The sequence below is a fragment of the Coregonus clupeaformis genome, chromosome 30 (assembly GCF_020615455.1).
Source record: "Coregonus clupeaformis isolate EN_2021a chromosome 30, ASM2061545v1, whole genome shotgun sequence".
Classification (NCBI taxonomy): Eukaryota; Metazoa; Chordata; class Actinopteri; order Salmoniformes; family Salmonidae; genus Coregonus; species Coregonus clupeaformis.
This window is the reverse complement of record NC_059221.1, coordinates 51,354,088-51,376,365: the sequence shown is the minus strand read 5'-3', so window position 1 is coordinate 51,376,365 and position 22,278 is coordinate 51,354,088. Positions and strand designations below refer to the sequence as shown.

At 45.4% G+C, this 22,278-nt stretch overlaps 2 protein-coding genes across 7 annotated transcripts; both read left to right on the top strand.

The window, feature by feature from the left end:
• Nucleotides 1-1,397: 1,397 nt before the first annotated feature.
• LOC121569510 (probable phosphatase phospho1) lies at nt 1,398-4,832 on the top strand. 5 transcript variants are annotated; one of them, XM_041880535.2, is made up of 3 exons: nt 1,398-1,514; nt 1,977-2,030; nt 2,832-4,832. In XM_041880535.2, exon 3 carries the CDS (start codon nt 2,948-2,950, stop codon nt 3,785-3,787), a length of 840 nt encoding a protein of 279 aa, XP_041736469.1. In that variant the 5' UTR covers nt 1,398-1,514; nt 1,977-2,030; nt 2,832-2,947; the 3' UTR covers nt 3,788-4,832. The 5 variants fall into 5 exon arrangements, with proteins under 5 accessions (XP_041736469.1, XP_041736468.1, XP_041736470.1 ...); XM_041880534.2 differs by having other exon boundaries at nt 1,398-1,545; XM_041880536.2 differs by lacking the exon at nt 1,977-2,030.
• Nucleotides 4,833-10,356: 5,524 nt separating this feature from the next.
• Nucleotides 10,357-21,930, top strand: LOC121569508 (116 kDa U5 small nuclear ribonucleoprotein component). 2 transcript variants are annotated; one of them, XM_041880532.2, is made up of 26 exons: nt 10,357-10,489; nt 10,962-11,074; nt 11,209-11,374; nt 11,488-11,566; nt 11,669-11,744; nt 11,858-11,923; nt 12,080-12,115; nt 12,218-12,308; nt 12,448-12,530; nt 12,744-12,910; nt 13,163-13,287; nt 13,472-13,535; nt 13,661-13,751; nt 14,233-14,368; nt 15,250-15,377; nt 15,836-16,029; nt 16,502-16,856; nt 17,013-17,095; nt 17,410-17,496; nt 17,905-18,031; nt 18,601-18,688; nt 18,777-18,895; nt 19,309-19,403; nt 19,603-19,756; nt 21,001-21,108; nt 21,241-21,930. In XM_041880532.2, exons 2-26 carry the CDS (start codon nt 10,973-10,975, stop codon nt 21,334-21,336), a joined length of 2,916 nt encoding a protein of 971 aa, XP_041736466.1. In that variant the 5' UTR covers nt 10,357-10,489; nt 10,962-10,972; the 3' UTR covers nt 21,337-21,930. The 2 variants fall into 2 exon arrangements, with proteins under 2 accessions (XP_041736466.1, XP_041736465.1); XM_041880531.2 differs by having other exon boundaries at nt 10,947-11,074.
• Nucleotides 21,931-22,278: the final 348 nt, after the last annotated feature.

Below are 22,278 nucleotides of genomic sequence, written 5' to 3'. Positions count from 1 at the left end.
GGATTTTATATGGCGGTTGGCAACCAACTTTAAGGTGTGTTACCTCCACCAACTGGACTGGAGTGTGGACCTCGTTCATCTTTCAATCACCCACGTGGGTTAGTATGCTCTTAAAAAAAAAACATGAGTAGATGGGAGAGGTGGCGCGTCAAGTGTCTAAATTAGAGGCAAGTTCTATTTTAGCGCGCGCATGAGCAGTTTGGATGAAATGATTGAATAGCATGTATATGTACATTTATTTTGCAAGCAACACGGCTGGTTTAGTCACCATCTTAAACATTTAAATGAATGTTTCATTAAGACTTTTAACACTACTAGCTTGTTTTGGGTTAACTTTTTTTTGTACTCCAAGCACAGATAGGACACATGGACATTTGTTTCCTTAGGCTTTAATCATGCAAACACATTTATTTTTTATTATGACATGGCATCTGTGAGATCCGAAGCTATAATCTTCTGTTCTCTATCCATGGAATTAGTCCACTGCACCACCAGGATGGAGCTAGTGTGCCATATTTTTTACATATACAAAGCACCATTCCCAGAAAGTTGTGGGAAGGTTGTATACAAAATAACCATAGGACAACCACGCTCTCATCAAGCTCTAAGAAACATGGTCCTCATTTATGTTATGTGGTTGCTGGGAGTGGCAGGGGAAGGTGTGAGTGACTGACTCACCACAGCACTGATGCTGTCTGTGAATATGTGAGGGGGTGGTCAGGTTCATTCACTTGCACTGTGAGTGGGAGAGGGCTGGGTGATAACACAACACCAGATATGTCTGCACTCCCATCTGCGTTCAGAAATAGTCACCTCCCAACTACTAGGCAATATTGGCTCTTGTGGCAGAGAGGCAGGAGGAAAGGAGGCTGTGTCTGAGAGGAGATAAAGACATGAGGGAGGGTAGCCTGCTGGGTTGAAGTGGCTGAGCATGCAGGGGTGCAAATGTCTTGCTTTCACCTTTTTCTAAACCACTTGTAAACCATAGTTTATTTTGCCATACATTTGAACATTGTGCTCTGTGTTCTTGGTGTCACCCTTGGGTCAATTAGGGATGTGTGGTTTGCTCACACAGCAAAAAGGCTGTAAATGATGTCACATAACAGATCTTGTGTACATACTACAAAGCAGTTTTGTTATGCATACATTGAGAGAACACAACAAACGGAATCTCTCCATGTTCTCTGTGGAGGCTGTGCTGAGTGATATTCAAACCAGAATCAACCAACCTCTCTCCAGCCTGTCTACTGCACTATGGGATCACTTACACAGGATCTTGGAGGTGGGCGCGAAATTGGCCGGTGTTGTGTAGCCTATGACGTCATAGCGGTAGCAAGCTCAGTGGTTTTGACAGCCAATAAAACGAGCTGAAAGCACCCTGTTCCTCGACAATCAAACTCATACGTAGCCAAGTAATGGTTAACTTCAAGACTGGACAAAGTACAGCATGCCGGTGACCAATTCAAGAACATAGCCAACTTTAGGGATACCGCGCGGGACAACAGTGGCATCGGGTATACTGTTTGTGGACATACATTCTTACTGGTACATTTTTGCTATGGTTCATTTGCTGTGCAAATAAGATTAATTATTTAGTAAACTAACCTTAAAAAGCGAGTGCCTGAGGACGTTTTCCAGTGCGTAAATACAGCGCGTTCACTCGTGGATTAGGAAACATTTGCATAAAGGCTAATTTATCTAGTAGATGTTCATCAGTCTACTCGGTTTTTGGAACAAATTGTTATAGGATAATTTATATTCCTGTGAAATGGCATAATATAATGCGCAACTGTACTATATTGTCTGTAACCTGATATTGTATGATGATGGTTACATTACATTATTAGCCTACTATAAGTGCTGCATCGCGCGCTGCACTTTCTGCCATTGTAGATAATTACAACATTGAACAGTGTCCGTATCTTGGGTTATTTACAGGGTTTTCCTGTACCTGAATTATCCTCCTCACTTTACAGATCCCATTTATTGGTTGATAGTGTTCTAGGAACCTACAGCACGGAACATTGAAGGTCAGTACAGTATGTTCCGTTCTTTCACTTTAACTGATTCCTTGCTGCTCGCAGTACATGTAGTTTGGCGTTGAAAATGTCTTGATTTAAGATATCAGTTTATTTTGCATGCTGTTGACTCATCGTGTGTTACTTGGTTTTATTACATTTCCCGATTCAATGTGCTGCAGCTGCACAGTTATCACTTACATAACAATGTGACTTTAGATTATGACATTTCAAATGATAAAAATCAGTGTTGTAGTACTCTAGTCCAGGACTCGGACGTGACTCGGACCCGACCAGTGGGGACTCGGAGTCGACCAATAGTGACTTCGAAAATCTCTCTTTGTTGAAGAATTTAACATACTAGCTACAACAGCAAATGTTAGAGCTAAATGATCTAGATATCCCTACAATGTGCAACAATGTAACAGCATTTAGTATATAAAATAAATGGTTAGATGGCAGCTTAGCACTGCAAGCGACTTGTGACTCAACTCATGACTATAAAGGACTCAACTCGAACACTAGGGACTTGGGACATACTTGGACTTAATGTGGTTTCAGGGGTAGAAATGTGCTTGATGTTTTAGTACATATGTTGGGTGGCTACCAAGCAGAAATGCAACCCACGCTGATATTGGCACAATTATTATTTGTCATACCACCTCTAATCTTTCTAATTCAGGTGCATTGAAAACATTTTTTTCTCAATGTTTGGATTTTTTGTCTTTTCCTCTTCAATCTGTTCTTTTTACTCTGCTTCATCCTCTCCTCCTCCCCCTCCTCCCTGTCCTATTATACACTAATTCTTCCCAGAACCCCTACCTTGTGTGTTTTCCGACCTGCGTCGTCGTGAACGAGAGACCAAAAGGTGCAAAAGAGCGGGATTTTGGTACCACTCCTCTCAGTAAGGGGTTGTGGCAAAGCCAATCATGAACTGCTTTGGCTCTCCCCCAGGCGAGGACATTCCCCCCCCACGTTCCAGACGCTCCTCAAACAACATGGCCGCCAACTCAGCAACGCCCCCCTCTGACAGGCGTTTCCTCATCTTCTTCGACTTTGACGAGACCATTGTGGATGAAAGCAGTGATGACGTGGTGGTGCAGGCGGCCCCAGGCCAGAACCTCCCCACCTGGCTGAAGGACACCTACCGGCCAGGCCACTACAACGAGTACATGCAGCGCGTGCTGGCCTACATGGCAGAGAAGGGCGTGAACGAGAGCGCCATCCGCTCCGTCATCGAGAAGATCCCCGCCTCTCCCGGCATGCTGGCCCTGTTCCAGTTCCTCCGCCACTGCCCCCCGCAGGACTTTGAGGTGGTGCTGGTGTCTGATGCCAACACCTTCTTCATCGAGTCCTGGCTCCGCCGCGTTGGGGCCCGCCAGCTCTTCGTCAAGATCTTCACCAACCCTGCCACCTTCGACAAGGATGGCCGGCTGGTGCTGCGCCCCTTCCACTCCCACAGCTGCCTGCGCTGCCCAGAGAACATGTGCAAGCAGGTGATCTTGAGGGACTATGTGATGCGACGGACGCAGGAGCGCGGGCGGCCGTTCCAGAGGGTATTCTACGTGGGCGATGGGGCCAACGACTTCTGCCCATCTCTGATCCTGGGCCCCAGAGACACTGCGTTCGCCCGGCGGGACTACCCCATGCACCGGCTGATCACTGAGATCCACGAGGCCAGGCCGGGGGAGTTCAAGGCTGTCACTGTGCCCTGGGCCAGTGGGGATGATGTGGTGGAGCGACTCAGGAAGCACGCAGAGGAGAAATGATGAAGCTAGGGGGCGGGGGGGGCGCGGGGGTAAACCGCCTGCTCACACACACACAAATATTCAGAGACACACACACACACACACACACTCGTACACAAATGGCAAATCAAATACCCACAAAACCACATACTGACACACATCAATGAAAAAACACTCTCCGCTCAAGAATAGAGCATGCCAATTGAACAGTCCTTTGATATATTGCCTGCGACAGACAGTGTCACCCTTCCAGTCAGTCCATCTGTCTTACTCTGACTCAGCCATAGAGCTAGAAATACTGTAGTCTTTCAGCCCACCTCCTCTCACACTGGGCTAAAGGTCAATCAGAGACACCAACCCAATAACAGAATCAACTCTGTTAGTCATTACAGAGACCTATGCCTTGGTTGATACCCTACCAATCAGGCCAGTATTTTGTCAGTCAAGCTTTTAAAGGGATTGATCCTCTTACTCTTGATTTGAGAAGGAAGAGGAACAAACATAAATCATTGCCTGAATTGGGCGTTCTGCAGTGATGCATGTAGGACTGATAAATTACCTGTATTCCTTTGTTGACACTGAGCTTAGTTGGTTTATTAACAATCAAACTTGGTCAGTAGCGCAGCAGATCCTATTAATTAGTGGCCCGTACTCTGACTATAGCCCTCTCCAGTCCACCCAATGGCATTGTCGATGCTAAATGAATGGGTGGCTATTCCAGTGTAATTCTTAAATCTTATATTTTCAATAATAAATGGTGTTGTTTACGTGTTCTTTGTGAAATAGAGAATTGATGGCTGATCTGGGAAAAAATGAATGTGACAACATCGCCATCTACTGGCAGATCTACAGATTGCAACTGGGGACCAGTTTTAACGTTTTGGGAAATAAATTGAAATGGAACTAAAAATGTCCTGTACCATATGACATAGCTATATAACTAAATATTGTGTCATTTTAAAACATATGTATGTATTATTATTTATGTATGTCTGTTTTTAATATGTACCATGTACTTGTACCAACATGTTCCACTACCAGCAGGAAAATAAAGCCATGAACTAAACTTGAGTCTGTACTTTAATTATGTCCTATCCTAACACCCTATAATTGCACCCCACTATGTTTCTCTCTACACATACGTTCCACTGGAAACAGTGTTTCTTGAGTAAGGCAGCAGCACAATAGACTTGAACACCATTTAGATAATTTCCCACCACAATGCCACACCCCTTCCTCTCTTCACCATAACACCAAAGAGATTATGAATTTATTCTGTGCAATCACTGATAAGATGCATACTTTGTTTCGACATATTACAAGGCCTACTGAATTACAGAGGAGTAGCCTAACTAACCACGTTTCCATCCAACCATTTCATGTGGATTAATTACCTGATGTATGAAAAAAGTCACCACCGGGCTGATGGAAACATGAAATGCCGGTACAATTTTTAAAATGCAGACAGACCGACATGGTGGGATCATTCTGTGTCGGTAAAATTAATTATGCGAGAAATGGCGGTGGAAATGCCTTTATGTGCAAATATTGATATAATAACCATTATATCTAAGTAAACTTGGAGTCACGCGTTTATACACTGCTCAAAAAAATAAAGGGAACACTTAAACAACACAATGTAACTCCAAGTCAATCACACTTCTGTGAAATCAAACTGTCCACTTAGGAAGCACCACTGATTGACAATAAATTTCACATGCTGTTGTGCAAATGGAATAGACAACAGGTGGAAATTATAGGCAATTAGCAAGACACCCCCAATAAAGGACTGGTTTTGCAGTTGGTGACCACAGACCACTTCTCAGTTCCTATGCTTCCTGGCTGATGTTTTGGTCACTTTTGAATACTGGCGGTGCTTTCACTCTAGTGGTAGCATGAGACGGAGTCTACAACCCACACAAGTGACTCAGATAGTGCAGCTCATCCAGGATGGCACATCAATGCGAGCTGTGGCAAGAAGGTTTGCTGTGTCTGTCAGCGTAGTGTCCAGAGCATGGAGGCGCTACCAGGAGACAGGCCAGTACATCAGGAGACGTGGAGGAGGCCGTAGGAGGGCAACAACCCAGCAGTAGGACTGCTACCTCCGCCTTTGTGCAAGGAGGAGCAGGAGGAGCACTGCCAGAGCCCTGCAAAATGACCTCCAGCAGGCCGCAAATGTGCATGTGTCTGCTCAAACGGTCAGAAACAGACTCCATGAGGGTGGTATGAGGGCCCGACGTCCACAGGTGGGGGTGGTGCTTACAGCCCAACACCGTGCAGGACGTTTGGCATTTGCCAGAGAACACCAAGATTGGCAAATTCGCCACTGGCGCCCTGTGCTCTTCACAGATGAAAGCAGGTTCACACTGAGCACGTGACAGACATGACAGAGTCTGGAGACGCCGTGGAGAACGTTCTGCTGCCTGCAACATCCTCCAGCATGACCGGTTTGGCCGTGGGTCAGTCATGGTGTGGGGTGGCATTTCTTTGGGGGGCCGCACAGCCCTCCATGTGCTCGCCAGAGGTAGCCTGACTGCCATTAGGTACCGAGATGAGATCCTCAGACCCCTTGTGAGACCATATGCTGGTGCGGTTGGCCCTGGGTTCCTCCTAATGCAAGACAATGCTAGACCTCATGTGGCTGGAGTGTGTCAGCAGTTCCTGCAAGAGGAAGGCATTGATGCTATGGACTGGCCCGCCCGTTCCCCAGACCTGAATCCAATTGAGCACATCTGGGACATCATGTCTCGCTCCATCCACCAACGTTGCACCACAGACTGTCTAGGAGTTGGCGGATGCTTTAGTCCAGGTCTGGGAGGAGATCCCTCAGGAGACCATCCGCCACCTCATCAGGAGCATGCCCAGGCGTTGTAGGGAGGTCATTCAGGCACGTGGAGGCCACACACACTACTGAGCCTCATTTTGACTTGTTTTAAGGACATTACATCAAAGTTGGATCAGCCTGTAGTGTGGTTTTCCACTTTAATTTTGAGGGTGACTCCAAATCCAGACCTCCATGGGTTGATAAATTTGATTTCCATTGATAATTTGTGTGTGATTTTGTTGTCAGCACATTCAACTATGTAGAGAAAAAAGTATTTAATAAGATTATTTCATTCATTCAGATCTAGGATGTGTTATTTTAGTGTTCCCTTTTATTTTTTTGAGCAGTGTATATTGTGCGGTCCTCCCACTACAACTCGGGAAAGCATGCAGTTTATTAGGCTACAGATTAAATAAATTATGATTAATTTCACAGGGTGGTGAACGTGCAAGGTCCTTTCCAATAGATATCAAGGGTCTTATTCTTGTGACATGATGTTCGATGCTGGGCTGCCGTTGGACAAATACAAATAATATCCCTCTCATAATAATAATCTCATTAAGTAGGTATCCAACCACACTGTATCTGTTAGCTGTTGGCAAGTGTGCATGTGCCAAGACCAGAGTGAGCACATTTGCTATATAACGCAACCGTTTTTGTGACAAAAATCATCAGTAGAGATGAAAATGCGATGGAAACCCATTTCACTTGTATTTTTCATTCGGTACATGTGAATTTAATGGCAAAAGTTATTTTTATGTGCACTATGTCATCACGCACAGCATTTTTTCCGCAAAAAGTCAGTTTGATGGAAACACAGAAACACATCTCTGGTGGGAAAATGCTCATATTGTTTTATGCAGATTTTAAAATATTTGCATGAAAATCTGTCTCAAATTGGATGGAAACCTAGCTACTGATAAAATATGTTTTACAGTGTTAGTTTCATCAGCTGTTATACAGTATGATACAAAACACAGGAAAAACTGAATTTTTTGTTCACTGGGCCTTTAAAACATAACATTTAAGTCATTTAGCAGACACTCTTATCCAGAGCGACTTATAGTTAGTGAATGCATACATTTTTTTATACTGGCCCCCCGTGGGAATCGAACCCACAACCCTGGCGTTGCAAACGCCATGCTCTACATCCCTGCCGGCCATTCCCTCCCCTACCCTGGACGACGCTGGGCCAATTGCGCCGCCCCATGGGTCTCCCGGTCGCGGCCGGCTACGACAGAGCCTGGATTCGAACCAGGATCTCTAGTGGCACAGCGACCGTGGCTGCGATGCAGTGCCTTAGACAACTGCGCCACTTGGGATATAAGCCTACAAATCCATCTAACACATGCATTGGCTTTCAGTACAGAAATATGGATCCTGGGTAATTGTAATTGCATCTTTTTTGGCATTGTATTCATGTAAGGAATATGTGGCAAGAAATCAGTGGATTAATAATTGAACATATTTATGAAGATTTTACACTATTATGGAGAGATGTATTGCTTTGATTCTTTACCTATGATAGAAATAAGTAGAACATTTGTATGTAATTAATGTAATTATTATTTTGGCCATATTTTTTTATTTCACCTTTATTTAACCAGGTAAGCCAGTTGAGAACAGGTTCTCATTTACAACTGCGACCTGGCCAAGATAAAGCAAAGCAGTGCAATAAAAACAACACAGAGTTACATATGGGGTCAAAAAACATAGTCAAAAATACAACAGAAAATATATATACAGTGTGTGCAAATGTAGCAAGTTATGGAGGTAAGGCAATAAATAGGCTATAGTGCAAAATAATTACAATAGTATTAACACTGGAATGCTAGATGTGCAAGAGATTATGTGCAAATAGAGATACTGGGGTGCAAAAGAGCAAAATAAATAACAATATAGGGATGAGGTAGTTGGGTGGGCTAATTTCAGATGGGCTATGTACAGGTGCAGTGATCGATAAGGTGCTCTGACAACTGATGCTTATTCACAAATGTAAATTTACAAACAAAACACGACATTTTCTTACCTTACAAAAATAAATTGAACTATATTTTAAGACAATTAAATACTCTACCAACAAAAAAGCTGTTAGAATTATGAATGTGTGTATGTCCCTTAAGGTCTTTGCGTAATGTGATATTGTACCCCCTAGCCCAACTGTCCTTTGTATAATATATATATATATATACAGTGAGGGAAAAAAGTATTTGATCCCCTGCTGATTTGGTACGTTTGCCCACTGTCAAAGTCATGATCAGTCTATCATTTTAATGGTAGGATTATTTGAACAGTGAGAGACAGAATAACAACAACAAAATCCAGAAAAACGCATGTCAAAAATGTTATAAATTGATTTACATTTTAATGAGGGAAATAAGTATTTGACCCCTCTGCAAAACATGACTTAGTACTTGATGGCAAAACCCTTGGTGGCAATCACAGAGGTCAGACGTTTCTTGTGGTTGGCCACCAGGTTTGCACACATCTCAGGAGGGATTTTGTCCCACTCCTCTTTGCAGATCTTCTCCAAGTCATTACGGTTTCGAGGCTGACGTTAAGCAACTCGAACCTTCAGCTCCCTCCACAGATTTTCTATGGGATTAAGGTCTGGAGACTGGCTAGGCCACTCCAGGACCTTAATGTGCTTCTTCTTGAGCCACTCCTTTGTTGCCTTGGCCGTGTGTTTTGGGTCATTGTCATGCTGGAATACCCATGCACGACCCATTTTCAATGCCCTGGCTGAGGGAAGGAGGTTCTCACCCAAGATTTGACGGTACATGGCCCTGTCCATCGTCCCTTTGATGAGGTGAAGTTGTCCTGTCCCCTTAGCAGAAAAACACCCCCAAAGCACAATGTTTCCACCTCCATGTTTGACGGTGGGGATGGTGTTCTTGGGGTCATAGCCAGCATTCCTCCTCCTCCAAACACGGCGAGTTGAGTTGATGCCAAAGAGATCGATTTTGGTCTCATCTGACCACAACACTTTCACCCAGTTCTCCTCTGAATCATTCAGATGTTCATTGGCAAACTTCAGACGGGCCTGTATATGTGCTTTCTTGAGCAGGGAGACCTTGCGGGCGCTGCAGGATTTCAGTCCTTCACGACGTAGTGTGTTACCAATTTTTTTCTTGGTGACTATGGTCCCAGCTACCTTGAGATCATTGACAAGATCCTCCCGTGTAGTTCTGGGCTGATTCCTCACCATTCTCATGATCATTGCAACTCCACGAGGTGAGATATTGCATGGAGCCCCAGGCCGAGGGAGATTGACAGTTATTTTGTGTTTCTTCCATTTGCAAATAATCACACCAACTGTTGTCACCTTCTCACCAAGCTGCTTGGCGATGGTCTTGTAGCCCATTCCAGCCTTGTGTAGGTCTACAATCTTGTTCTTGACATCCTTGGAGATGAAAAATAAAATATATGTAATTAACTAATAAAACGATTTCAAAAAAGAAATTATAATTTCAAAAATAAGAGATAAATAAATTGAGAGAAAAAAAGATCCGCTTGTTGCTTATGTAAAATATGCGCCTGCACAAAAAAATATCGCCTAGACTAGAAACTTCGCGCGCATTAACATTTTCTTCCAAATATATTAGCAAATAAAATATTTGTGGACTGTAAATATTACATTATTTGCTAAAATAAATAACCATCGATACATTGGTTTTATATATATATTTTTAATGCATTTGTACTTTAACGAAAATATACAATCAGGCAATATGAAGATAGTCTACATTTGCGAGTCACCTACGCTCGACGTGCGTTTGAATTGAGGGGTCCTACATGTGCATGGGTTGGAAACAGGAGAGAAAAACATTGTGAATAGTTAAAGTAACTAGGAAAATAGCGATACAAATTTGAAACTACCGCTCATTTTGCACATAAAGGTAAGTGTGCTGACATACTCTCCAAAACAAGCTAGCTACTTTATGGTAGAAAAACGAAACATCAACCACAACGCAGCCTGGACGTTGGATGTCATTCATTTAGCCGCTAACTAGCTAGCTAAGAGATTACTGTAACTATTAGCTATCTGTTTATGAAGTTGCACATGTTCGGCCTTTTCAAAGCGAAGCATTGTTTTTGAGGTGTGAGTTTGATGGGTTTATTTTTCATTATTATCTCAATTTACCTGCCAATGCGTGCAGTATCTAGCTAACATTAACGTGCAGTTCCTGTGTGTATGTACCTGAAACGTTGTACATAAACATCTGAATCAATAACACAGCTAACTAATTGCAGAATTGGAGTAGACAACATTCATTGGTTTTTAGAAGGTACTCTTTGCAGAAAGCTAAATCATGTGCGGGTGGGTGATGCAATTAAAATGCTAATCCATTATAGTTTCCCCTTACTCAGTCCCTTTCACAATGGAGACGGATCTGTATGACGAGTTTGGGAACTACATTGGTCCAGAACTAGACTCTGACGAGGATGATGATCTGGAGGCAGACAACAGAGATGTGGATGAGGTTTGTTTACTGAAATCAACAGACCGCATAGACATTAATGCACATTACAACACAGCCTAACCAAAATGAAGTAGGGGTGTTTATAATGTCTGGTCAATTCATGACATGCTTGTGTCCCTCTCTGCTCTGTGAAGGCTGATGAGGAGGATGATGATGATGAGCCGGCTGATGCTGATGAAGATGTCCCAGGGATGGAGGTAGTTCTGCACGAGGATAAGAAATACTATCCTACAGCAGAGGAAGTGTATGGGCCGGAGGTGGAAACTTTAGTCCAGGAAGAGGACGCACAGCCCCTCACAGGTCAGACACTACACATACACACAGTTTCAATAATACACACTCAAGCACATGGATGCATTCATTCAGAAATGGTAGTATTAAACTGATTCCCATTTTCTCTCCATCCCAATCAGAACCCATCATCAAGCCTGTAAGGAACAAGCAGTTCACTCTGATGGAACAGGAGCTGCCTTCCACTGTTTATGACATGGAGTACGTTCACCAGTTTCACTGTTGTAAACTAGACCTGCGTCTGTCTGTCTCTCTGTCTATTCTCACAAATGGTTGATGTTTAACCTTTCCTCCTTTGTGCAGGTTCCTGGCTGACCTGATGGACAGTCCAGAGCTGATCCGTAACGTCACTCTGTGTGGCCACCTGCATCACGGCAAGGTCAAACACTCAGCATTTGACCTGCTTTAGTAACAGACCAGGCTAGATCATAGCTGTTAGTAGCTAGACTATTTGCCTTATTGTGATTTAATGGATTTGTTTCTTGTCTGCAGACATGTTTCGTGGACTGCCTGATTGAACAGACACACCCAGAGATCAGGAAGAGAGACGACATGGATGTGAGTTTACTCTCCAGCTAGACTACACTGCCCCTAACTTGCTGCTCACCTTTCATCCTAATTTGGAGAAATCCTCTAACCAGTTGTAATCTGAAATACTCTTGTGTATACTGTAAATGAGCCATTCATTCACTGTGTTTTTCTTTGGTGCTTCAGCTCCGTTACACAGATATCCTCTTCACTGAGCAGGAGGTAAGTTGTTGTTATTGTATTCAGAGCTATGACAAGTTGATGCAGAATTGTGTATCTCCCATATAAGTGCATTGTGTTGACTCCTATGGGGTGCCTCCACAGAGAGGGGTTGGTATCAAGAGCACCCCCGTCACAATGGTACTTCCAGACTCCAGAGGCAAATCCTTCCTCTTCAACATCATGGACACACCAGGTATGCAGGAAATGTAGGGGAGATTAAAAGAGTAATCAAGGGTGGTTGATTTATATAATTTACCGCCTCGCTGTGTGATGTTAGGTTGGCTGCTTTAGAAAGGCAGAGCGGAACCTCATACCCTTTGTCATCCCTGCAGGCCACGTGAACTTTTCGGATGAGGTGACAGCAGGCATCCGACTCTCCGACGGCATCGTACTTTTCATCGACGCAGCAGAAGGAGTGAGTCCACTTACTTTTAATACTTTTTTTATTTTTAGCTCAAATCCCCATTCACCTCTGCATCTTGTGTCGCACTTCTATTATCATACTTTGCTTCAGTGTTTGGCCTAAAGACTCAGGCTTTTGTGTTTCCACCTCTGAGGCTTGGCCCCAAAAAGTAAAATGTACCATTCCTCCCCTAACCCAGGCCTCTGCCCCGCTGTGTGTCTTTAGGTGATGTTGAACACAGAACGTCTGATCAAGCACGCAGTCCAGGAGCGTCTGGCCATCACCATCTGCATCAACAAGGTGGACCGCCTCATCGTGGAGCTCAAGCTGCCCCCTACAGACGCCTACTACAAACTGCGCCACATAGTGGACGAGGTCAACGCCATGCTCAGGTACTGACGTGGGGAGAGCCTGATAACCATGGCTAGGGGCAAACACTGAGGGGTGTGGAGGAAAGGAAATATCGGAATAATTTCAGATGAGATTACTACGTGTAGCAAGCAGAGCACTGAGCATTTGTAAAGAAGATTCCATTGCAGAATGAAACCATGAATGTGAAAACAAAACTTCTAGCATTGAGAGTAGCCTGTTGTAGTGTCCAGTGTGTGTCATTGACCGTGGCTCCTCTCTCCCCTTTCCCTCAGCACCTACTCTACAGATGAGAACCTGGTGGTGTCTCCTCTCCTGGGGAACGTGTGTTTCGCCAGCTCTCAGTACTGTGTCTGCTTCACCCTGGGCTCCTTCGCCAAGATCTACTCCGACACCTATGGTGAGACGACCCCTCCCCCCAGAAAACAAGCACAGTTCCACACACTGGTCACTTTCTCCCACACCTCTTGATATGTCTAACTGTAAACACATTTCTGACTTGACTAGACCTGGTAGGTTCTCGTTTTAACCCTGCGAATAACTGTTACAAATTACACTGTTAACCCTTCTCTCTGGTGTTGCAGGTGACATCAACTACACAGAGTTTGCCAAGAGGCTGTGGGGAGACATTTACTTCAACCCCAAAACGTAAGTGGCTTTCATTTAGGAGCATTTAGACTTCTCATTTAGGAACATTTAGACTTTTCATTTAGGGTCATTTAGAGTTTTTGTCTGTAATGAAGAAAGAACCCTGTTTTGCCTTCTTTCCTCAGGCGCAAATTCACTAAGAAAGCACCCACTAGTAACTCCCAGCGTAGCTTTGTGGAGTTTGTGCTGGAGCCTCTGTACAAGATCCTATCCCAGGTAAGACCACTTTAACCAATCATCTCCTAGAAAACAAGTCTTATACGCTACATGCACAGATTAGCACTTTTGTGTAGACATGTCTGTTCCCTCAAACACAGTATCCCTGAGTCCAAAAAAGGAAAAGGTGATTGCATCTCCCATAAAAGACCGCAACACTTTTTTTTCAGTTCACGGTGCTCTTATTTAAAAGCTGACGCATTGCGACCTCGATCGGTCTTTGTCAGAAAAGGGAAGCTTTGAGAAAGGCCGATCGAGATCGAAACACGTCAGCTTTTGAAATAAATAGGCGCACCATTAACTAAAAAGTGTTGTTGCGGCCTTTTATGGGATATGCCATCACATTTTCTTGTTTGGACTACATGACTTTACCCAGAAGACCACCCTATTCCATAAGTAGCGCTAGCACATCTCGTCATTACACTACACCTATGACTTATGCCCTCTCTCTCTCTCTCCCTCCCTTCTCTCTCTCTCCCAGGTGGTGGGTGATTGTGACACGTCTCTGCCTCGGGTGCTGGATGAGCTGGGGATCCACCTGGTCAAAGAGGAGCTGAAGCTCAACATCAGACCTCTACTCAGGCTGGTCTGTAAACGCTTCTTTGGCGAGTTCACCGGTACGTATGCCACCCCCGTTTCCTCTCTAACCTCTACTGCCTCCTCATATACCGCTCAATAACTATATCTCATGTTTAATCTTATTCACAGAGGTAATTTACAGTTGAGACATGTTTATCTTCTGCCTAATTCTATTGTATACGTTCTCATTATAGGCTCTTACAGTGAGTCATCGTGTATGCAAACGTACAGTATGTGGTTAAGCTATTACCTCTCTGGCCAGTGTATCTGCATATAGTGATAGGTCCATTTGCTGTCATCTAGTGGACATTGTGCTCAATTGCCCTCAGCTATGTTTAGACTGTTGTTCATGTTTTGCTGGTTTCTAGTGTACTATGGAATATATTGCTTTCTTATTTTTGACACTTTTCCCTGTCATATTTAAAGGTTAGAACTACCTTTCTAAGTATTCTGATACTTCTAATTTGGAGTTGTATTTGTATGATAACATAGTTACAGTATTTCACTTTTTAATGTCTATAGTATTGCTTACTAGGTGTGTCCAATCAACTTTGTAACCACTCCCTCTTCAAATTAGGGCTAATTGGAAAAACTGTTCAAAAGAGGACATTGTATTATTTCTTTGTACTCCCTGACGAAGGCCTTGCAGCCGAAACGCGTCGGATTTAAAAATAAATCTTGTTTCCATTAAACATGCCATAGTAATAAAGGCATTTTAATTAATTATATGAAGAGTGCCTTGGTCCTCCTTTCTTTTTGATGACCAATTCACCCCTTTGACCAAAGAGCACCTTCTGTCTACCAACATTTACTATTGTGTACCTTAGTAGCGCTTCCCTTCCTCCTCTTTCTACTAGTAGCTGCATACAGCCTTGGATAATCAGTGGTGTAATTGCGCACAATGTTATGTTTCCTGCAGGCTTTGTGGACATGTGCGTGCAGCACATCCCCTCACCACAGGGGGGCGCCAAGAACAAGATAGAGCACAGCTACACTGGAGGACTGGACTCAGACCTGGGGGAGGCCATGGCAGAATGCGACCCTGATGTGAGTGTGACAGAGTGGGAAACACAAGCCCTGGGGATGTGGGCTGGGGGTGAGAAGAGGCTAGAAGAAGACGGATGGTAGTTGGTTTCTAATAGGTGGAATCTGTTTCCAGTGTTAATCAATAGCCTCATTGCAACTGGAACCGCAATTAAGCAAGCGGGTGATTGGAATTGACTGGGAGTGAAGTGAGTTATTTAAAAAAAACAATAGATGGAAGAAGCCAGGACAATGAAGGGCATTGATCACAAACATTCCAAATGCCCTTTAGAGATCCTCTAGCCAATAATGAAGTGAGAGGCTTGAGATGTAACAAATAGTTGCTTTTGAATTGTCACACTGCTCTGTTAGATAAACTTAGTTATTAACCTTTTCTATTTCCTTTTACCCTCTTTCCTCTCTCCCTATATCCTTCCTTTATTGCTCGTTCTCTTTCCCCTCTTCTCTCCTCCTCCCATCAGGGTCCTCTGATGTGCCACACCACTAAGATGTACAGTACTGAGGACGGGGTGCAGTTCCATGCGTTTGGCCGAGTGCTGAGCGGTACCATCCAGGCGGGCCAGCCAGTCAAGGTGCTGGGAGAGAACTACACTCTGGAGGACGAGGAGGACTCACAGGTCTGCACGGTGGGACGCCTCTGGATCAACGTCGCCAGGTAATGGGTATCATTGTTAATATGCCACCTCGTGGACACATCATTTGGCCTGCGTCCCAAATGCCACTCTATTTCGTACATGGTGCATTAATTTGGACCAGAGCTTTATGGGCCCTGGTCAAAAGTAACGCACTATATAGGCAATAGGGTGCCATTTGGGGTGAAGCCTGAATGTTCATTATAACAAGTTGTCGGTTATGTATTCATTAGTCAAACACCCCTATTGGGTTTCTTCTCTAGTTTCTGGTCCTCAATATTATTATTATAATAATTTGGTGGGTGCTTATATTTGTCCTATTTCACACATGTACAAGTGTGTATTATACACGTGTGAATTGGAAATGTGTTTTTTGCTTATCCCAACTCCCCCTGAGACGTCAATATATGACGTCTCTAAGTGTTCATTATGAGAAGTTGTCGGTCCTTTACACCAACAGTTCTAGCTCCAACCCCTTCATGTTCTAAACCACAGGTACCAGATAGAGGTGAACCGTGTGCCTGCTGGTAACTGGGTTCTCATTGAGGGCTGTGACCAGCCCATCGTCAAGACAGCCACCATCACCGAGCCCAGAGGGAACGAGGAAGCCCAGATCTTCCGGCCGCTCAAGTTCAACACGGCGTCTGTCATCAAGATCGCTGTGGAGCCAGTCAACCCGTCAGAGCTGCCCAAGATGTTGGACGGACTGAGGAAGGTCAACAAGAGCTACCCCTCCCTCACCACCAAGGTGGAGGAGTCAGGCGAACATGTTATCTTGGGTACTGGGGAACTCTACCTGGACTGTGTCATGCACGACCTGCGGAAGATGTACTCTGAGATCGACATCAAGGTCAGTTCTCACTCTCTCACATGTCCCTTCACCCAATTGGAACAAACTCATCTTCCTGTATTATAATTGTAACATCTTGAACAAAATACCCTTTGTCTAGTGTTATTCCTTGATTAGTTTTTTCAGTACTGAGTCTCCCTTTCCTCTTTCTCCCAGGTGGCTGACCCCGTGGTGACTTTCTGTGAGACAGTAGTGGAGACATCGTCTCTCAAGTGCTTTGCCGAGACGCCAAACAAGAAGTAAACGTCCACCATTATCTCCCATGGGTCACCATTGAACTAGCCTACAGTACACTAAACGACTAGTGTGTGAATCCCAAATAGCACCCTATTTCCTTTTATAGTGCACTACTTTTGACCAGTGGCCAGAGGGTTTTGACCAGCCCTCATAAGGCTCTGGCCAGAAGTAGTGCACTATATAGGGAATAGGGTACCATATGGGATGCATTCTGTTTCATGTTGAGGTGTGATATTAGCGTGATGTGTCTAGACCAGCTGGATGGGAGACGGTGCTGTGTCTGTTTTGACTGGCGGTTGTGTGTTTTGATTGACAGGAATAAGATCACCATGATTGCCGAGCCTCTGGAGAAGGGCCTGGCTGAGGACATAGAGAATGAGGTGGTGCAGATCACATGGAACAGGTACGGGACACACACCTGCACACCTCCTATTCATACAAAGAGTTCACCTGCTGTATCCTTCTAGCTGTCCACATATCAGTGTCTCAACCCAAACAGACACCAGCCATCACAGAACACCTGTCTTGACCATACCTTGAGGCCTATCCTCCTATCCACAGCTGTAGCCCTGTGTGTGTGTGTGTGTGTTTTGGAAGTGGATAGTGTCAGGCCCGCTGTATGCTGCTCATCTGTGAACCCATCTGGGCCTGGCATTGCCAACGTGAGCCACAGTGCCAAGGCAGTGACACACTTTAACTTGACAACCCATTAAACAAACTCTGTCCCCTCTGTTCCTCTTCCTGTCACCCCCCCCTCATCCCCACGGACACCACTCACTAATCCTTCCTGTTGTTTAATCTCTGGTTCCAGGAAGAAGCTAGGAGAGTTTTTCCAGACCAAGTATGACTGGGATCTGCTGGCTGCCAGGTCTATCTGGGCTTTTGGGCCCGATACCACCGGGCCTAACATCCTGGTAGATGACACCCTGCCTTCTGAGGTGAGACCAGGGCTCTGGGGTCAGGCTGGGTTGGGATGTGGAGAGTTGGGTAGGGATGGGCTAGGGGAGATGGGGTGTGGATGGCTGGTGGTCTTTGGGTCAGGCTGGGGTAGGTTGGCCAGGCCAGGCTCTGAGGTGAGGCTCTGGGGTCAGACTGGGCTGCTTTGTGGGTCAGCCTGCCTGTCTAGGCCTAACTGTAAACGGACTGTCAGTGCGTGTTGGAGTGATTTCTGGACGAGTGTTCTGGACGAGTGTTCTGGACGAGTGTTGGCCCTCTGACACCGGCGTGATCATGGTGACATTGACCCATTGAATGGCACGGACAGCAGTGCCCGGTCATTGGGCGCAACAACCTTTGTCTTGTGTTAGTGTTATGCCACCTGGAAGTCAAGAAAATGTATGCTCAATGAGAACAATCAATCTCTCCATATTGATCTTTGATTGTTATGACACTGAATCACACTGTAGGGTGTAATGAAGGCAATTTTGTGTCCATTTATATACAGACGTGTGTAGCTTTGCATGGGTGATATGTCTCCAGTAAGTTGACGGCGTGTTGTTGTGTGTAGGTGGACAAGGCTCTGCTGGGCTCAGTTAAGGACAGCATCGTCCAGGGCTTCCAGTGGGGCACCAGGGAGGGGCCCCTGTGTGACGAACGTAAGTGTCTTACCACTCTATCTCTCACTCACACACACACACACACACACACACCTAATCACCTAACAGCTATATATCCCCTCCCTAGCTATCAGAAACGTGAAGTTTAAGATTCTGGATGCGGTCATAGCACAGGAGCCTCTACACAGAGGAGGAGGACAGGTCATCCCCACAGCCAGGAGAGTGGTGTACTCTGCCTTCCTCATGGTGAGATCCTCCCGCTCCCTCCTCTCTCTCTACCTCCCTCCCTCTCTCTTTCCTTTCTTCCATCTCTTTCATTAACTCTAGCTCCATCTCTTGTTTCCTATCCTTTTCCTCCTGAGTTTTTCTCCTGAGTTCCATTACCTTGATTAAAGTGCTGGTTTCTTCTGACTTGTTCTTTTTGTTGTATTGACGTGTGATAGTGTCCCTCTTTCAAGGGTTTCTTTTCTCTTTTTTTGGTTCCTTGCATCCCTCCGTCATTGCCCGCCTCTCAGCTTCTCTTCTCTCTGACTTTCTCCACAGTTCTTTCCTCCCCTGACCTCTATCTTCTCTGCCACTGGCTCTCCCTCCTGCCCCCTCCCACTCTCTGGTTCTCCTGATGGCTGTCCCAATTATTGTCCCGCTCCTGTCCCTCCCAGGCCACCCCCAGGTTGATGGAGCCCTATTACTTCGTAGAGGTCCAGGCCCCAGCTGATTGTGTGTCTGCCGTGTACACCGTACTGGCCAGACGGAGGTGAGCCCACAAACCACTAAATAACTATCAGTCTACTCTGTACCATCCCAATTACCCCACCCATAACTTCTTGACTGACATTTTTAAACCTTCACCTGGAAAGTTGAATGTGAAATATTGTGCTGATTGCTCAGATGTGGTGGTTTTTGTTATTTTATTTGTTACAATTCTATCTGCTGTGTTTTGTATTGTGCTACAGAGGTCATGTGACCCAGGACGCCCCCATCCCCGGGTCTCCCCTCTACACCATCAAGGCCTTCATCCCAGCCATCGACTCGTTTGGCTTCGAGACTGACCTGAGAACACACACACAGGGACAGGCTTTCTCCCTGTCCGTCTTCCACCACTGGCAGGTAGGATCGCACGGACAGACACACGTGCGCACACACACACACACACACACACTCACAGACATGTGTGCCCTCTTTCTTTATGCCCACCAGCTGTGTTAACATACACATGCACACACACTCGGACACAATGAGATGACAGAGTCACGAACCTCGTGCTCATGCCTGCCACTCTGAGTAAATTGGTTTTGATGCTGACTAGGAGGGTGTTGAGTCAGCAGCTATTGTGTACACTACAGTTGTCTCTGTCTTTCACCCTGTGTTGTGTGTGTGTCTCTCTCCTTCTCTTTGGCTGTGTCAAGCAAAATTAAATTGCTCCCCTCGCCCTCATTTGCCCCAGCCTGCTTCCAGTCTCTCCTCTTCTGTAAACTGAAACGCAGGCTATTCCTCTCCCTCTCAGTAGCGTGATCATCACTCCCTCCCAGTGTGGTGTGGAGAACCACCGTGTCGTGTGACACCATTTAGCGGCCCTGCTCCATCTGTTGATTGGGCTGCAGATGCTCCATTGATTTTCCTCCCATTCAATCTTTCCCCCCGCAGGCCTGGGGTTTTGTTACGGCACAGTCCTAGGAAGTGGCCCAAATGGCATCCTATTCCCTATATAGGCTAGTGCACTAATATTGACCAGGACCCATAGGGCTAAATAGGGAATAGGGTGCCATTTGGGATTGGAACGCAGCCCCATATGGAGGAAGGAGTGAGGGATTGCAGAGTTGGTCACAAAATAGCCCCTCGCCTGATTTGTGGCCAAGAGATTCAGCCCCTCCCTCCCTCCTTGCTCTCCCTCCAACAGTCATGTGACATGTACCCATGAAAGCGGGATTGAGGTGCCAGTGAAGATGATAGGTTTAAGTAATCATTTTAAAACGCCATTCTACTCAGAACTAGATGTGCTAGCGTTGCAGTGATGAAGAGCGCGTCAGAGACGGAGTGAAGTGAGAAGGCGCTGCCGTGTTAGTTTTGGCTGGCTGTAGGGCACAGACATCCCCCTGACTCGGTAACATGGAGAACGCCGGCTGACTAGTAGAGAATAAATCACGTATTTGAGTGGTGAAAGGTTTAAGGACTGTGGTGGTGACTTTATTATTAGAAGTCTCTGCTCAGGTTTCTGCTTCTGTATGTCTAGATGTCAGTGTGTGTATGATAATGTGAAGCTGTAGACTAGATGTGGAATTTCTCAATCTGACCTTCGTCTTTTTCTTTTCAACCCTCTCGTGACCCCTATTTCTACTCTCCTCTCCTCCTAGATTGTGCCTGGCGACCCCCTGGACAAGAGCATCGTTATCAGGCCGCTGGAGCCCCAGCCTGCCCCTCACCTGGCCAGAGAGTTCATGATCAAGACCCGCCGGCGCAAGGTACGTATGCTGCCCCACCCCCCTCACCATGTCTGTGAGGGAAGGTGTGCTTTATTAAGTATGCACTGTTGCGCAGGGTCAGGCCAATAAGCATCACGACAATGTGACTGACTGTCCCTGGTTTCCATGCAGGGTCTGAGTGAGGATGTGAGCATCAGCAAGTTCTTCGACGACCCTATGTTGTTGGAGCTGGCCAAGCAGGACGTGGTGCTCAACTACCCCATGTGAGGTGTCAGGAGAAGGGGAGACAACGACCCAAGTACTACCCTCCTCCACCAGCACCACAACCAACATCACCACACCACCCTGTATGGCACTCAAAACCCCACTGAGGTGGGTGAACGTTGTCGCAGAGGGAAGCAGGGTCTGCCAGTTTTGTTTCCTGCCTTTATGTTGGTGAGTTATGTAGACTTTGTTAACCAGGTGAGGTCACTTACCATCATCAATGACTTAAGTTCATCAACGAAGCATTGATATGGAACCCAACAGACCCTGCGATCTCCTGTTAAGACTTTGCCCACCCATGCTCTCCTTCTAGGGAGGGACTTTTATTATGATATAATCTACAGTTGTAGGGGTTGGTGTGATGTGGGATAGCAACATCTGACACCTCGTCATCAGCACAATTAATAATACTGCTGAGGTGTTTCCCGTCTCATCAATGTCTTGTTTATTTTTTTACATGTATAAATTCCCAAATGTTTTGTAGATGTAAGATGACTTGAAAGCAGGCTTGATTGTTTTTTTATTATGAAATTGGATGTCTTGCGTCTGGTGTAAGCCTGTTTTGAATAAAAACGAATCTACCTGTGAAATCTGTTTTATTTGGATCCATAACCAACCGAGGTAACTTTCTATTCTTCACTTCCTTCCAGGTGTTTAGTTTGGTTCACATTAAGGGTCCTTTTCTGAAGTTACTGTATATACGTCATAATCTTGATGTGTTATTGCACTGTATGTATATGGGGAAGGAGTCCAGCAGAAGTGGGTGTGTACAGTGCGGAGCGCCATGTTGGAGCACAGGCGTCCGTGTGAGTGATTGGCATGTCTGTTTGGGGTGCTGTGTGGGCTGTGACTGATGGACAGGCCTCTGGATGGGGAGAGGCAGGCACGGAAGATGGCGAGACCAGGGTCACATGCACCACAAGTGTGCTGCCCTGTGATGGAGCG

Excerpts from the sequence above, each read along its gene's own strand:
- LOC121569510 (XM_041880536.2), top strand. The coding sequence starts at position 2,948 with ATGAACTGCTTTGGCTCTCCCCCAGGCGAGGACATTCCCCCCCCACGT.
- LOC121569508 (XM_041880532.2), top strand. The coding sequence starts at position 10,973 with ATGGAGACGGATCTGTATGACGAGTTTGGGAACTACATTGGTCCAGAA. Across the intron at positions 13,536-13,660 it reads ATTTACTTCAACCCCAAAAC|GCGCAAATTCACTAAGAAAG; the intron begins GTAAGTGGCTTT and ends TTCTTTCCTCAG. Across the intron at positions 18,896-19,308 it reads TGTACTCTGCCTTCCTCATG|GCCACCCCCAGGTTGATGGA; the intron begins GTGAGATCCTCC and ends TGTCCCTCCCAG.